The following is an 18,888-nucleotide window of genomic DNA, read 5'->3' as shown; positions in this document are numbered from 1 at the left end:
TATTTCTGTTTTTTGCTTAACAATTTCAGATAAAATTGGTTTACAAATATTTACTTTAAATATCTAAATTTAAAATGTTTCAAACATTCTAATTTTTCATTAATTAATGTTTTCATTTCCTTATACAAAGTTTTGCAATGAAACACCAAATATACAGTTATATCTGTCTGCACATTTCCATATATTCCTCTTTACTCCTAAATTAAATAGGTTAACATTGTTTAATTTAGGGGGAGGTGGCCCTAGTGGTCTATTCGACTATCATATTGACATCATCCTTAGTGGTGACATCCAGTCAACATCGTACATGTATTTCATACCTGAAGCTGTCCATTAATTCTTGACTTTAAATTCTTGATTCCAGTTTATTAAAGCTTGTTATTAAAATGCTTTTATTTAATTATTCAATCTCTATTTTCATATCTGATTTAAACAAACATTTTAAACTTATTTAATTTTGAAAAAAATACTCCATAATTAAATGTACAGTATCCCTTTATCAAACCACTTCCACACAGTAATAGATTTAGTTATAACTTGTCCATAAATTTATAATTTATCCAATATAAAGTTTCAGTTATAACTTTGACATTAATATATGTTGTTATGATATAAAATATATACAGTTTATTCAAAAATTAATTATAATTTTACTTTCAAACTTCAATTCTCTTCTAATTTTATAACTAAGATATGACCTACTACTGCAACAAGACTGTTATTAGTATATAATGCTTCAATTAATATAAAACTCACAAAGAATGTTTTTTACTTCATGGAAAATTTTGTAATAAATGTATATATAACTTGCAAATGATATTAACTACTTTAACTTAAAAATTTTTAAATACAGTATATAATCAATAAGGTATAGAAAGAGATCAAACTATTTGTAATTCTTGAAAATGTTTCTAATATAACAGATAAAGTCTACAACAAACCTCTTCAATATGCTAATTTAATGAGAAAGGAAAATTGCAATAAAATTTTAATGAAATTAATACTTTATTAATTAATTCACAGATATTATAATTCCCATCATGAATACTTCATGCAGTCAATAATTTATTTACTATGATAATCATTAATAATTAACTTTTTCTGTAAGGACAGCCGAGCATTCCCAAAATTGAATATTTATTTATATTAACACAGCTCAACATAACAACGAGATTCCATTCGTCCATAAAATAAAACTAAATTCTCCATCACCAATAAACAAACATTTGAATACAGTGTATTTTTAATTTCTTAATTTTTACGACTATGGCCTACGCTTGTGGAAGGTTGTGTTAGTCAGAAAGACCAACCCAAAACAACACGAAAGAGTTGTTTACACTTCATGTTCGTCCTTAAAGATATGTATACTCGAATGCATTTCAGTGATCTGATATTTAGCAGTCCTGCCTTAATTTCTAAGTGATAAGATGCAACGTTTCGATATCAAAGTTTTGTTAAGAAACATTAAATTTATCTCTTATCGAATAACTTTTGTTATTGCCATTAATCGTGTGACATTTAAACATCAGGAATCGAAAGTTAGTAAACAAGAATTTAACTTTATTGTTTAAAATTATTTTTCTTCTTATTCACTCTGTAGAGGAATATTTAAAAATCAATAACGTCTAATGCTATATAAAGTTTTTCCAAACTGACTTTAAAGCAAGTACTGAATTGTTATTTTGTTTATATATTTTATAATGAAATTTTTAAAGTGTAATCGAACATAGTATGGATTTATATACGACGAATATAGGTTATGATAATTTTTCTTATTTTTTTCCCCCCTACTTGGAAATGATGTAGAGTATGATAACTGTACTCTACCATACTATACTACGTTATAGTTTACTGTACTTTGTTATACAGTGACATACTTTTACANAGTCTATAAAGGAAATTTGATAAGAAAATTTATTAACAAGCAATTATAACAGCAATAATAATAATAATAATTTAAAACTTTAAATTTGTACAACCATTTTAAAAATGTTCAGCACAGATTGTAAATTAAGAAATCTATTTATGATTTTCATATATTGGCTGATCATAATTAAAGTAGTACTTCAATTCAATACTGTCTCTAACATGCAACCCAATAAACATTTCAGGACATGCAAATGGTATTTCCATAAAAAAATTAGCACCAAATTCACCCCTATGGTGCTTTAAATCTGATTTCTAGATCTTAAAAAGTATATTTTATTGAGGACATGTTACAAATTTGGCAGTCTTGAAAAACAGTATCAAACTGATGTGAGAAGTATCATAGTGTATAGTGGGTTATTGACTTTCATACTATTGCCTTCAGGTTTTACACCTTCATATTGAGCAGTAACCCTGTATCCAGGGCTCGCTCAGGGGGATATGGCACCCCCTAGAGCATGATCATTTTTTTTATTTTAAATATTTAAGCTTTATAAATTTTACAAAACTGGCATGTTGTAATTGACATATTTAAAAAATCTTACAAAAAATTAAATTTACAAAACTTTTTACGATGTTGGTGCCTCAAAGCCATTGTATTTCTAAGCAGTACCTCATGCCTAAGCTTGTCTGTATTGCTAAGGTCTTTATATAGCATGAGTGTCTTGTACAAATAAAATGTTTGTGGCTTACAGTGCCAAAAGTGCCAGATTAGTAAATTTTGGTACTAATTTTTCCAGATTTGGTTGCATTTGGATGGACTGTTAAGTAATCCTTTCCTATCAACGATGTCTACAGAGAGTATGGTAAATATCTCTCTAGACATCGCTGATGGAGATATTTTAATTACAGTCACTCAATATTTACAATTTTAAATAATTACAGCTTTGAAGGAACTGTATGTTCATACAAATAAGTTGTATTCTTTCCCACTTGTGTTTAATACCTTTAATTAAATTTCCAAGGAGGAGATTGTTGTTTTAAAAAGTACTAAAAGTAATCAATATTCATTTTTTGTATATATTTTTAATTATTTTAACAACCATAATTATTAAATATCTTTATAAAATTGTGACATTGATATATCAAAAATAAGAGAGAACTTAGTCTTCGCTATCTTAATATAATAGCATAGAGAAATTTATAAACGCTGTTGGATAATTTATAGAAGCAAAACTACTCTTCTGAGAATTGTTAACAAAAAAAGTTGAAGACTTGGATGCATTAAGTCATTCAAGCTGAAAATGATATACTAGTTGATCGTAATTAAAAGTTGTCCAATTTAGTGTTTCTGCAATGGAAATCATTTATCAGGAAGTAATTTGGTTATTTGTAAAAGAGAAAAATATTTAAAAAATTTTTCTCTTTCTTATAAATTCTAAAACTTGTATGATGAGAAATAACACATTATTACAGTCTGAGCTGAGTTTTTAAAATGTATAAAGGATAAAGAATAGATAATAAAATCATTATTTTCGTTTAATATTCTATTCAATTGCACAAAATTTTGCCAGTAATCATGTAATTTATAAATATAAAAGCTTGCACTCTCACTATAATCAGCTGTTACAATAATGAATATTCAATTATCACTGTGATATTATTATTTAATAGATCTTATCCTAATAATAATATTAATTCAAGTTACATTATGATACTTTCTAAAAGGTGTTGAATGAGTCACATCTGCAAAGTGCATACATAAAACACTGCTGAAGTTTACTGTATTTAAACTAGTTTGCAAAGTGTTAAACTTGCATAGGAAATTATAACTTGATCAAGCAAACTGTTTCACAGAAGTATGATTTTCATAAAAAGAGGATTTACTATTGAATGTAATGGAAATTATAAAATATTGTAAATCATGACCTGTAGTATCCATTTTATAACAGAGATTTCTGCAGAATTTCTTATATTATTTGCCATTAACTTAAGTACTCAGAAAATGCTCTCTAATGAACTTACTTTTCAAGGGACATGAAGTTCCTTCAAAATTCAGGCAGTTGAAAATCCTAACATTTTGGGAAAATCAAATGACCTGCTCAAAAATTAGATATAAGTGAATTTATTGGTTCATTAGTCTTTTCATTACTGAAAGAAATACAGTTCTCATTATAAATTCAGTTTCTGATTCCCAACAAAATTACCATATTGATACAACAATTGTACATGATAATGCTCCTCCATATCTTTCCATTACATTAAAGAAATACTTCATGCTTTACACATTTTACACAGCTAAAATTTTGTTCATTATTTCATACATTACTATCATGATCATTTACATATTTTATTAAATAAGTAATAATTTATGAAATCATATACACCATACAGCAGATATTACTCTTCTTTGATTCTAAGAGGTTCAAGCTATTTTTTATTTTGCAGAATGTTAGAAATTGTTTTTCTTCGTAGATAAATGTATTTTTCATCATGGTCACAAAAATTTTTCATACAAAATGACATCAAAACAACATTATACTTTTTGCTTTGGAACAGGACATAAAATATTCTATGTTCTGTTCCAAAACAAAAAGTCATTCTGTGATTTCAATGCATGAAGAAGTCCATTAGACAAAAGAAAGTACTAGCAAATTCTAATTAAAACCATGTACAATATTGTTTTGCATGAAAATTTATAATGAAACATTGATTGACAATGTTCTGGTAGTTTCCCATTATATTTCATCAGCTCCATTATAATTTTATATGAAATTTGAATAAATGACTTTTGTTGTTTTAAACTTTTCTAAGTGTTCTTAAAACTTTCTGCTGATTATATCTATTGCATTATATAATTTTAGCTATACCGAACTTGACATTATCAGATAAGTTTCATTTGCATTTAATGTAATAGCCTCAAAAATCTTATAACTGATGGCACTTCTCTTTGAAATAAACTGCTAAACTAAAGCATTTTATTTGACCTAGTATTAATACATTAATACGTAAATCAGCTGTTCTTTTGTGTGGTTCTTATCATTCTTTTGGATTATTATCCAGAACAATGATTTAGCATCATAAAATAAATATAAAAATATAGATTTTAAACTTATTTTTCAATGTTCTAGAGAATATTTTTCATATTAAAACCTCTCTTAATGCAATACGAGCATTAAAAGTTTTGTAGAATAAGCAAGGACAAAGCTACTGGGAGCAAATTCCAGTGAATAGTAGGCAAAATCCCAACACCAAGAAAAGAAAAATAATAATAAGAGAAATATGGCAGCGTAAAGAAGTGGCATGAAGAATGGGAAGAATGGAGAAGAGATCCAGGTTTGACTGGCTTTTTGTATGAACTATTGGTATTAGGCAGCAAAATCAGCCTCCATGCCACCTCAATGATATATGTCTAAGTACAGCCCTGAAAATAAGAATACCAAACTGGCTATCAGAAACAGAAAAATCTAAGATTCTAATAAATTTTTCATCATACAGTGATTTCTCTCAGCTTTAAATTGCAATTTCAAAATTCATAAAGTAACGCATTATAGTACAGAAAGAATAATATTTTTTACTTATCAATTTAATGTAAAATTTATATCATTAATACTAATTTCATTATTTAAGAATAAGTTAAAATTTATTGTTATATTCATTAAAGCTTACGAATTCAATAAAGCTTACTGTTAAACTCTATGGTAAAAGATAACTGATTACCATATTAAAAATTATAATTTCAAAGTTATTATATAATAAATCAAAGATAATTATTCTGAAAGTTTTTACTTCGTGATGCTTTTAAAAGAATTTCAGTTTGAAAAATGTTAGGAATTTAAAATTATTTGAATCTATTGAAAACAGATACCTTACATTCTTTAATGAAAGATTTCACTTATATCATAATCAAGTCTAAATTCTCTATTGTCATGGAAACATATTAGTTTCAACAGGGAAAGGAACATCATGTAAGATTTAGTTCAGTGAGTCCTTATCTGCTGAATATCAATTCCATTTTAAGAAATGAACTTAATAATTTGTTATTTGAATTAATATATTGTATTATATAATGCATTTAAAAAAGTACAAAATTAAAATATATGTTTATAAATGAGTATAAAGAAAAGATTGAGAACCAGGACAACATAAAATATACTAAATATAAACTGTTATTAAGCAGATAACATACATAAAGTGTGTCAATTGAAAAGAGATTTTAAAACTTAGATATACTACATGTGAATAACTCTTTAGATTCATATAGCTTTGGTTACAATTTCAGTAGGTGATACCTATCAATAAATCTCAAAGGAATATAAGAAATAATAATAATATAACAGGTCTGCAATTTGAAATTAAAGACCTGTTATGTTATTAAATTCAGACTTATAAATTCCACTGTTGTCCATCTATCTGTCCTTTATTAATCTTGAGAATAGAATTAGATAGATGAAAATCGAGATCAGTTACGGAAAGCTCAACCCTGATTAATTTTTAAATTAAAATATGATTAAAAAATTGAAGCCTGGCATTGTGACAATGTCACAATAAATAATTAAGTTTTTTTTTCCTTTTGAAATTATAGAAACCTGTTCATTTATAACAAACATAGATCATACTCTGAATTAGAAGGTACACAGCTAAAACTCATGACTATTTCTATGTTTTAATTTAAGAATCTTCATAATAATTACACAGAAATTAGATGCCAAACAAGCAAAACCATAAATTTTTCAAATTTCTATCTACACAGATTTTATATGAAGTTACATATATTATTTTTTATTATTGCATATAAAATTAAAACTAAAATGAACCTATTTTTCATGTTTATACTCTATTTGTTTTCAAAATATGATCATGAACATCTAGTACTTTTATGAAAGCATCAATGATCTTGATAATAAAACACTTCTTAAGGAAACTCCTGAAATATAAATCCAATTCAAACTGCTTTTTAGGCACAAAAGCATTATAGAAAACCCAATACTTTTGGGCTTTATACTTATATGAAGTCAAGCACTCCTGATAAATAAATATATATGTAAAACAATGATTGCATCTAGTAATGATTCATATTTATTTATCTTTTTATTTAATTTACAAACATCACTTCTTAAATGAAAAAGTTTGGATAAACTATTGCTTCTGTCATTTAAAAATTGGCTTAAACTAGTGGATAGCTTGAAAAAAGAAGTACATCTGCATGTTGTAGTATGTTTATCAGATACTTCTACTGAGAATGGTATCAATATGGTAAACTTAAAGTCTACCAGATTGTCTAAGGAGAAATGAATCAGCCCAGGATGAAAGCACAATAGAAATTCTTGAAATCAGGTAAGATTTCACATGAGGAGATATAAAAGAATTAAGGAATGTTAATTATATACCATAACTTAGATGTCAAATATGTTCCAGAAAGCAATATTTCCCAACTTCTTTATGCAGTATTCTTTGTAAAAATTTAAGAGATGGGCTTAGAAGATACACTGTAGTGTAAAGTTACTAAATTATAGTTATTTAAAGACTTTTTTATAACAGTCATAGCATAAAATGAAAATGTTCAAATCTTTGAGAGTACTTTATGTCAACTTAAATTACTTTTCCAGCATCATTTACTTAATATTGTAAATGATTCCTGTAGCATGTATGAAATAATGGAAATGAATTATGTTAGCATCAAATTAATGTATATTAACTCAACAATATTAAAGAAAATTATGAGGTAAATTCAGATTCATTCAATAATTATAATCATCATCAAAATCATATTTCACAAAATTAATATAAAACATCATAAAAAACAGAACAAAAATAAATTGTTATCCAAGATCTAAACAAGATCAAAAATGCACGTTTTTTTTAAGTTTCAAAAAATCAACTTATAAAACACAATATCAAAAACTTTAATTGAAATATTTCAAAGCAATAATTTCCTAGTAAATTCTATTTACATGGCAACATAAAAACAACTAGAAAATTTTAAACTGGATTAATTACATAGCTTGTTCACATTTTTTCACATACAGTGAAATTTCATTGCATATACCGTACAGGGGAAAGGTCGTCAGATCAAGGCTACAAGCAAATTGTTCAGATAGATAGAAAAAAATGTTTAAAAATAATATTTTTTGTATATTACACATAAAATTAACATCTTCATGAAACAAAAGTAACAGATTTATATAATTTAGAACTGCAATTACATTATGTGTAAGTGTAATGCAAGTAAATTGTTGCATCATTCTACAAAAATCAATAATTATTGTTTTATTTAATTTACAAACATCACTTCTTTAATTTTTTTATTTTTTTATTAATAATAATTTCTGTTTTGATAAATTTATTTAAAACTTTATGCAAAAATTTCACACTTTAATAGGTAATATATCAATTAAATGGAACAAATTCATCTTTTCTTAGTGTTTAAATTAATTATAGAACAAATATTTCATATATCCCCATAGGTACTTTCTTATTTCTTGCTTTGGATTTAATGTCAGTTGTTAAATGGTACCATTTATTAACCATGTTTTAATGTTTCCCTTCAAAATATCATTAACACTTCTCCATGCCTTGTTTCTTGACAAGAAAATAATGGGTACAGATAATTACTAGACAGTATTGCCCATTCATCTAAAGATAACCTTTGATGAAAGGGGTTCCCATCCCATCTGCTTTTTGCATCAGCTCCAATTGGTCTATGGCATTCATTGTGGTGAATAGTGTGGCCCAATTAATTTTGTTTGCTTTTAGTGTGCTACTCACCAGACTTCCACCTGAACATATAATATAGAAGTTTTCTTACTGAGCAACAGCCAGTACCAGATATCAAAACATTTTATGCATGGCATATTTGCACATTCTAACTGAAAAATAGCCTTGAGCTTACATATACAGTAGGTCTTTCCTGCTTCCATACTTGTAATTTGATACAAAATGAATGAGCAACACAGCCATGAAGTTTCATGGCTGTGTTGCTCATTCAATTTGTTTCTAGTTATCTAGTACTTCTTTTAATTATATTAATTAATAAACTAATATATACTACATTAAAATGATTAATATGCAAGAACTTCGAACAATTTTATATTACAAATTTATATTTCATTAAAGAATTAAATTTACTGTGAAACATAAAAGATCTGTTTGTTTATTTCACTGAAAAGCTAAAAAATTCAAATCTTTTGATTAGATCACAAAAATAAGCATTACAGATGATATGACTAATCATAATTTTTTGCCCATAATGGGCAGATCTAACCTGCAATGGACTGCAACAGAAGAATGGGAAAATAAGGTCTTGACTTGTACTATCCATCAAAGAGGTCTTATTTGGATAAGAATTCAAATCTGCAAACTAATTATCATAAAGATGTCTTAGACAGGTATTAACAGGCAGATTACAGACACTAACAAGTGTCAAATTTACATACAACAGGTCAAGAACTGTCTTATAGATTCAAAAATATCTTAAAAATCACTTTAATAAGTCTCAATCTTGTTTAAATGTCCAAGCATACTCACCCACAGGAAACACAGAGAACACGTGTCAGGGATCCATGATCTTGGGGGTCATGGCAAAGGCCCATAATGTAAAGACCACTATGAAATCAAAATTTGTCAAGGGCCCATAATTCTTAAGGATATAAGAATTATGGACCCCTGACAAATTTTATACCCAAGGATCTCATAATGCAACACATTACTAGCCATATCTCAAATACATCTTCATTAAATCTATTAATATAATGTCAACTTTACTCTTTAATTAAAATCTTTACAAACTAATTGCTTTAACAGAATAAATTTTACCATTATAATATTTGGTATCTAAGCAAAATTTTTCAGACAATGAAATAAATATTTATAAAACTGATTTTTTATTATATAGTTATATATATTCTGTAAAAATAAAAATATTACATTTTCAAAGTAATGGAAGTGTCTCAACTATTAATTTAATAAATACAACACTGAACCATAAAATAAATATTTATAATAGCTACCGTTTTCTGCAATTCTAGTTCATTATTATAATTGTGAAATATATCAAAAGATTGCTATTCTAGCATAATTTATAAATTTTATTATTGATAAGAATTGTCATCATCATCATCATAAATGAATTTTTATTATGTATAATGTTATGTTTTTGCAGTTGACACTTCCATTAAATTATATTCATTTACATATCAATATTTTATGTTTAAAATATTTGAGATTCAATATCAATACAGAACAAAAGTTACAGTTAAATGTAATCTAACAACTTTTTATTCTTAAAATATGAATTTAAAATACTTATATAATGATTAAATAACATTAATTTAATGTTAATGATTAAATATTTATGTAATAATTATATAACAATGGATTAATAACTAAATAGTCTGAATTTCTTCCTATACTGTATTTCTGTTTTTTGCTTAACAATTTCAGATAAAATTGGTTTACAAATATTTACTTTAAATATCTAAATTTAAAATGTTTCAAACATTCTAATTTTTCATTAATTAATGTTTTCATTTCCTTATACAAAGTTTTGCAATGAAACACCAAATATACAGTTATATCTGTCTGCACATTTCCATATATTCCTCTTTACTCCTAAATTAAATAGGTTAACATTGTTTAATTTAGGGGGAGGTGGCCCTAGTGGTCTATTCGACTATCATATTGACATCATCCTTAGTGGTGACATCCAGTCAACATCGTACATGTATTTCATACCTGAAGCTGTCCATTAATTCTTGACTTTAAATTCTTGATTCCAGTTTATTAAAGCTTGTTATTAAAATGCTTTTATTTAATTATTCAATCTCTATTTTCATATCTGATTTAAACAAACATTTTAAACTTATTTAATTTTGAAAAAAATACTCCATAATTAAATGTACAGTATCCCTTTATCAAACCACTTCCACACAGTAATAGATTTAGTTATAACTTGTCCATAAATTTATAATTTATCCAATATAAAGTTTCAGTTATAACTTTGACATTAATATATGTTGTTATGATATAAAATATATACAGTTTATTCAAAAATTAATTATAATTTTACTTTCAAACTTCAATTCTCTTCTAATTTTATAACTAAGATATGACCTACTACTGCAACAAGACTGTTATTAGTATATAATGCTTCAATTAATATAAAACTCACAAAGAATGTTTTTTACTTCATGGAAAATTTTGTAATAAATGTATATATAACTTGCAAATGATATTAACTACTTTAACTTAAAAATTTTTAAATACAGTATATAATCAATAAGGTATAGAAAGAGATCAAACTATTTGTAATTCTTGAAAATGTTTCTAATATAACAGATAAAGTCTACAACAAACCTCTTCAATATGCTAATTTAATGAGAAAGGAAAATTGCAATAAAATTTTAATGAAATTAATACTTTATTAATTAATTCACAGATATTATAATTCCCATCATGAATACTTCATGCAGTCAATAATTTATTTACTATGATAATCATTAATAATTAACTTTTTCTGTAAGGACAGCCGAGCATTCCCAAAATTGAATATTTATTTATATTAACACAGCTCAACATAACAACGAGATTCCATTCGTCCATAAAATAAAACTAAATTCTCCATCACCAATAAACAAACATTTGAATACAGTGTATTTTTAATTTCTTAATTTTTACGACTATGGCCTACGCTTGTGGAAGGTTGTGTTAGTCAGAAAGACCAACCCAAAACAACACGAAAGAGTTGTTTACACTTCATGTTCGTCCTTAAAGATATGTATACTCGAATGCATTTCAGTGATCTGATATTTAGCAGTCCTGCCTTAATTTCTAAGTGATAAGATGCAACGTTTCGATATCAAAGTTTTGTTAAGAAACATTAAATTTATCTCTTATCGAATAACTTTTGTTATTGCCATTAATCGTGTGACATTTAAACATCAGGAATCGAAAGTTAGTAAACAAGAATTTAACTTTATTGTTTAAAATTATTTTTCTTCTTATTCACTCTGTAGAGGAATATTTAAAAATCAATAACGTCTAATGCTATATAAAGTTTTTCCAAACTGACTTTAAAGCAAGTACTGAATTGTTATTTTGTTTATATATTTTATAATGAAATTTTTAAAGTGTAATCGAACATAGTATGGATTTATATACGACGAATATAGGTTATGATAATTTTTCTTATTTTTTCCCCCCTACTTGGAAATGATGTAGAGTATGATAACTGTACTCTACCATACTATACTACGTTATAGTTTACTGTACTTTGTTATACAGTGACATACTTTTACAGTGTTTCACTATAAAACTACTATACCATGCAATGCCAAAAGCATGCCGTAGTATTTTAAATCTGCGTTTAAATGTTGCCAGACGTCCCGTATTCTTATAAATATTTTTTTTTATTTTTTTTCAAATTTATGTTATGTCGCTTAACTGCTTCATATTAAAACAGCTTCATTATCATCAAAGATAATTTAAAAAAAAAAAACATATTTTTAATAATAATTTATAAAATTATAAAAGTTTTAAGTGTTGCCATAGTCTACCCTTTTTTAAAATAGCAAAACTTGGCAACACTTTAAATAATATTAAATTAATTAATCAACTGAAATGATTAAAAATTATGTATATAAATAAATAAACTACTTTGTCATTTTTTAAATTATAAATTTATTTTAACTTTTTATTTATAATAATAATAATAATAATAGAAATAATTTTGTATGTTTTGAAAAATTTTATTTGCGCGAATTTTTACCGGGAATGGGATGTCGGACAGGTAAATTATACAATGGGTTACGTATGTGTGTCTTAGGTTCCAGCCTAATGGCTCAGAAAGGTGTAGATGGATAGAACGGGGGAGGCAAAGTGACGACGTCATCGCTGGATACCTGTACATAGTTGTAATCAGCATCGGAAAGTAGGTCAGGCGGACAAACAGATCTGCCAAGGGGGGAAGCCTCGTGGCTACGCGAATATTTTAAAAAGTTGGATTGTTTACGACGAGAAACACGTTTGCTATATTATAAAACCCACGAATTATAATTTTTAAAAGTCAACTTTTTAAAAATATACTTATTTACGTCGGCAGTGCATACTAAGTAAGCTAGTTAGCGAGCGACTTTTGCCGACATTTAAATTTATTCGCATTATAAAATGTAAATTGGTATACAAAATTTAAGCCATTCGGCTAACTTTGCAAGTTATAAAATCGATTGAAACGTGATTAAAATCTTATCGCGAAATTTAAATTAGAGAATGGAATTTTCATTTTAGTTTTTATAATAATTTTTTCTTTTTATTTTGTTTATATATATATATATATATATTTTTTTTTTTAATATATTTTTTCATGTTGAGTGAATTCGGAGAGGCACGATAATTTTACATTTTTTTTATTTTTTTATTTTTATTTTTTAAATTAAAATATTCGAGACGAAGGTCAAACGTTAGCAGGAAGCATAAAAATAAAATATTAGCATTAATAAGCGAAAACGTGTCGCCAGAAATGAAATTTTCGGCGGAAATATAAAAATAAATTTGAAAAAAGTTCGAATTTGGCGCCGGACTACCGCTCGGCAGATGTCGCCTCGTCGCGAGAACCTCCATTTCCCCCTAAAAAAATTTCACTTTCTAACAACGAAAACCTCCAAAACTCCAATAGACGGTAAACTGGGACGTGAACATTTTTTTTTCTTTTTTATAATCGAAAACTTTAAACACGGGTTCGAAATAAGGAACGGAATAACGGGAATGAAGAAAACTAAATACAAAACGTAATAGGAAATAAAAAATAAAAAGAGAGAGGAAGGTGTTGTAAAATATAGAAAATTCGGTAAACCGGGAACCGCGCATCGATTTCGAATTTACGAATTAATTTTTGAATAAAACAAAGTACGGGGAGACGTCGGCCTAACAAACGAGCGAGCGAGTCGCGGTAGAGCCGGGGCGCCCGTCCTTATACCGCGGTCGGTTGCCATTGGCAACGGTACGTCGGGAAGGGAGAGCGAAGGGGGGAAGCCGGGAATCGATCAGGCCGGCGCGCGTCTAGGCCTCGAACATGGCCTGCCTCTACTTATAGAGCGGTCTCCCATCGCATCGATCGAAAGCCAACTTCTTCGTCCACCTTCTAATAAAATATTTGGATATTATGTAAAACAGATAAACCAATTTTCCGATTAACACTCTTCTCCCCCTTTCTATAAAAAACTTTTAATTTAAAAAATTATATTATATATATTATTTATATTAATATTTAATTGTAGACTGGTCAAAGCCGAAAGTATCTCGACAATATTTAATAATAGTACTTTCGAATTTCTCAATATTTGATAATTATTACGTCAGTTTGAGAGGCCTCCTTATAAGAGAAACGTGAGGAAGTACAGTACGCCGCGTCGCGTCGAAGCGCTGGTTATCCAAAACTTTCTACCTTCGAAATCCCCCTGCACTTCCTCTAATAGCGATATGGCAAACAACTCGTATTTTTCCGATGTGGCAATCGATGTCGTTGCGTAAATCGGCGGATGCAACGACCTCCCGCTACGCGCGCGCGACGACACTACGCGCGAAAGTACTAACGGCGCACGTCCAACGTTTCTCACGCGATTATCCGGGAAATTCGGCGGATTTTTAAGCTTACAACGACGCAATTGCGTTACAAGTACAAAAGCCCGGATGTTGACAAGACGTTTGCCAGCCTAAACTTGGCCTCGTGCCCCTCCGATTACTAAAATAAAAGTCGAGAGAATCAGCCGACTAACTGACTCGATCCCATATCTACGCGGAGGATTTCCTACCAATTTTTCTACCTGTTAAACGCCACAAATCCTCCAACTTTGTAAATTTTCTTGGAAGTTTTGTTTAAGATTTTTAACTGTAAACGGGATACAGTAGTTTTGCGAAGCGACTTAAATAAATAAATAATAAAAAAATTAGTGTTTAACGTAACAATAACACGCTTTATTATATTTTAATGTATATTTTAGTCGCCATTTTGTAATTTTCGCTGTACTAATTCATCGATGCATCTAGACTGTAGGGGGGTGGGAAAGAACAATAAGCTCGATATGTCGTCGACATCGAATCTCATTCCGAAGACAGTTTTTGGGGTGTTGACATAACCCGCTTTTTTTCCTCCCTCTGCCAGATCGCATGTTAAGTGGGTTGCCGAAATACTTTCTCACACGCTTGGCCCGTTCCGCTATTTAACGCATCAAACTGCTAATTCGAGAAAATTAGCCCCCTTCAAGCAATGTCGTGACGTATGTAAGACGGATTTCGGCATTGAATGATATCGGGTGCATCCAGATTTTTGGATTTTCATGAAAAATCTACGGATTTTAATAGACTTTTCCGCTATACTGTATTTTACAAGTCTAATTTAGTCTTGCTTTATCAACGCGAATTAACTTTCAGGTGTGTCTGGTACATAATTCGTAAAATATTGAGCGAATTTCTCCTCCCAAAATGGCGTAACTCGTTCGTAATTTATCGTTGTTATTACTTATTTATTTATTCTTGTTAAGGGGGAACAGAAAAATTTACTGTTCTGCAGGGTCCCTGAAATTTTATAATGTGGGAATTACTCAAGGTCGCGAGGAACTACGAAAATAAATAAACAAACAAAACAGGTAATGAAACGTTTAAGGCGACGAACGAGCCACTTTCTTACATAATTTCCGGAAAGATTTCGCACTTCGAAATAAATCGCCGCCATTACGAGTCTAGAAAGGTCTTTAAAATCACGAATCGCAATTGAAGGACACACTTTCTCAATGCCAGAAGGCTGGTGCTTGGCGTAAAGTATGCACTGTGTTTGTTTGTGTGTGTGTGTGTGTGTGCGTGTGTGCTCGAGCGCGCTACTCGGAACTGTCGACCTACGGAACGGGCCACACATCCAGAATTCGATCAAATGAGAATGGAAGGAGGAGTGATGACCTTTTTCTCTCTCTGGTATCTTTCTAGCACGTGTGATTCGCTTGGAGGAATGCTTTTGAAACGACCGCGTCGGATACTATAGAGTGACGCGTGGAACGACGGGATTGGAAAACACTTAAGCAGCGCGAAAACGTCGGCGATCGCAGGCGCGACGCGACGCGACATCACCGCCGCCTAATGCTATGTTTTTAAGTGAGAGTAAACCGGTGATCCGACACGCGTCCAAATCCCGATCCTCCCACAACTTCCTAACCAAATTCTATACAAACAACATTTGATCATTAGTAATCGCGCACGAACAAGATGGACTCTGAGCATTGGTAAGGCCGAGTTCATCTACGCACGTAAAAAGAACAAATCTCGCGTATTATACTAACAACGTTTTTGTCAGGTTGTCATTTCGCACGCGCTTTTATTCTCTCTACGAACGTTTCCGTCGCGGATGTCTGTCAGCACGTGCAAGCAGCCACGTAAACACGTTCTACCCGCGTAAAACCTATACTCAGCTTTTATAAAATCGGAAAAGCGGGTCGATTTCTTTCGCGTCGAGCCTCATTTGTCATTGTCGAGTGTATACTACGGCCGTCCGAACCGGAAGTCGGCAAAAATTCCCCGCCAAGTATCGAAATTTGGCGATAGCTTCCCCCTCTCTTATTAGTAGGTGGAATTACCCCGGATACCCGTTGGCATTGGTCGTTGTCGCGCGTCGCAAGCGCCGCGACATTTGTCGCTTCCACGTCGCCAGGGGAGTACTATAAACAGACTACTTCTATTGATGGTGTTTTTGGAGGGGGGTGGTGTGTGGAATATTATCTGATCTGTTAGTAACAGAATCCTAATAACTTTCGTATTTTAAACACATTTCGTCTGTAAAACTCGAAAACAGGAAAAGACGCGCCACCGTGCGACGCGGAGCGCTTCGAAATGCCAACGGGGCTCGCTCTACTTTTATAACAATAGTCGAGCCGGCGCGATACGCGTGGGTGTCTTATCGGCGCGGGCGGGCGCGCGCGCTATCCCTCGCCGCGTACAACAGGTACGGTATTTCTGCGAAAACACATACGTCACACGGCCGAGTACCGATCGCGGCCGATAGAGGCGCCACCGTCAAATGCCGACATTCTGTTATTTTTCTAGTTTAATTTCGTACTGGCGTAAACAGGGTGTTTCGATAGTTCCGTCTGAACTCGCTTGTTTGTCAATTCCTTTTTCTCGTCTGTTTATTTTTCCAGAAAAATTCGCAAAAAGAAAAAAAAAACCTAAAAATTTACGACGTCCACGTCCGGTGTTAGGGGATTTCCACCATTCGACAGGGAAAAATTAGAAAAGCGGGCGCAAAACCCGGCAAAAACGAACGGAAGGGCCTTAACACTCAACTCGTAATTTCGGAATAAAAAAAAATTTCGGTCGGGCCCGCCGGTGAGACCTCATCGGCCCGGGACGATACTCGGACGCGTGTCACGTGGCACGGGATTAACACACTGTGGCAGAGGATTTCAGAGGTCTGAATGGAGGAAAAATAAGCAAAACGGGGGCATCGAGCGCCAAGTACAGTTTAAAATCCGCGATCGGGCCGAGTTAGGGACAAGGCAAGCGATGACATATCCGTGGAACGCGGTTACTCAACAGGTGAGCGGCGATGTCTTAGGTAACGTGACACATAAACCCTACCCGCCGTCGACCACAAAAACAGCCACGCGAACTCCGACCTCTGACATGGCCGAGTGCATGACCCCTGGAAAAAAGAATACCGCGTGACGGACAGACAACAGAGCGATAGAGAGAGTGAGAGAGAGAGGAGACTAGACGGCAAAACTTTGGACGAGCGGCTGAAAGAGACGAGGCGATTCTGCAATCGGGACGACAGCGAAAACTAGAAGGGAATATATAAATAACTTACCTCGAAATCAAATTGTGAAGCATCGACGTGACAAAATTCCACACCCATAACACATCGGCGTTGTCGTCTACAAACGGGACGAGGTGGTTCGACGAAAGAAGGTACATCAGCTGTACGCGTCGGCCGATACAAATGGCCTTTGAACGACTCACACACAGTCGCAAACAGAATCGGAAAGCCGGCAGGGGATGACGGGAGTTTCGAGGGACAGCGGATGACCTGGATACATGACGCAAGCCCGTGACGCCATCGGCTCTCTCACCCACTTTGGTGCAGCCGCTCCACCAATCACAATCGTTCTGGTTCTCGCCCGTAGAACTGGCAACGTGCCAGAGTCTGTGTGCGAGATCGGCGCCGCGAACGGATCGTCGTCGTCGGGTGTTGGAAAGAAACTTTTCCTCCTCTCTTCTAACGATTTAGCCGAGTTAACATCACCTGTTGATGAACGGCTCCGGGTCTTCTTCTTCTTCTTCTTCGTCTTCCTCTTTTCTTATTACGCTCCTTCTTTTACTCCCGTTCGCGCTATACGATCTTAGCGTCGTTCGGCGCTCCACCGCGCTCCCCCTTATTAATTAATTAGCGACAATTGGATCGCGTCGTAGACGCACGCTGACGCGTTAAAAACGTAAAGCGCTCCTTGACGTCTTTCACTCGTCGGATGCTGTCGCGATTTGTCGCTAGCGAGTCGCGACGCGTCGCGTTCGTACGTGTACTCGTTTCACATCCGAGAGGGGGCGCTGCTTTGGAAAAAATTAAAGACTCGATCAAATCCCGGATTACGCGAGCTCATAAGGTGCTCGGGGGCGACCAGTTGGTAAAGTTGGAGAAAATTCTGAAAGATCGCGTGGCGTTCTGGGCCTGAAAACGAGATTTATCCTTCTGGGATCGTCGCGTCGCGCAAATGATAAATGTCATTGTCGATGCCATCCCACCGCTCCTTAACCCAGGGACGGTTTTCTATTTTTTTAGTATTTTTTTTAGATCCCTTATCCCGAAAGAATTCATCAACCTGGGATAGAAGACGTCGGACAAAATCTCGCTATTCGGGTTCGAAATGCGACCAATACGCGAGATTAAATATTAAGTCTGGAACACGTATAACGCATTACGGAGCCGATGTTTAATGGTTTCCCATTAATTACTGCCATTTTCGTTACTACAATATCTGTCTAGAA

At 31.9% G+C, this 18,888-nt stretch overlaps 1 protein-coding gene across 1 annotated transcript in view; it reads right to left on the bottom strand.

Annotated features, from left to right (window-relative positions):
• Positions 1-18,187, bottom strand: part of LOC111632109 — a 56,431-nt gene extending 38,244 nt beyond the window's left edge. Inside the window, exon 1 of the mRNA XM_023376478.1 lies at positions 17,714-18,187. Coding sequence (XP_023232246.1) covers positions 17,714-17,761 — 48 coding nt within the window. The 5' untranslated portion in view covers positions 17,762-18,187. The remainder of the gene's footprint in view (positions 1-17,713) is intronic.
• Positions 18,188-18,888: the final 701 nt, after the last annotated feature.

Source organism: Centruroides sculpturatus, unplaced genomic scaffold, assembly GCF_000671375.1.
Source record: "Centruroides sculpturatus isolate CEXI.00-Female unplaced genomic scaffold, Cexi_2.0 scaffold849, whole genome shotgun sequence".
NCBI lineage: Eukaryota > Metazoa > Arthropoda > Arachnida > Scorpiones > Buthidae > Centruroides > Centruroides sculpturatus.
This window is presented reverse-complemented; position numbering and strand designations above follow the sequence as displayed.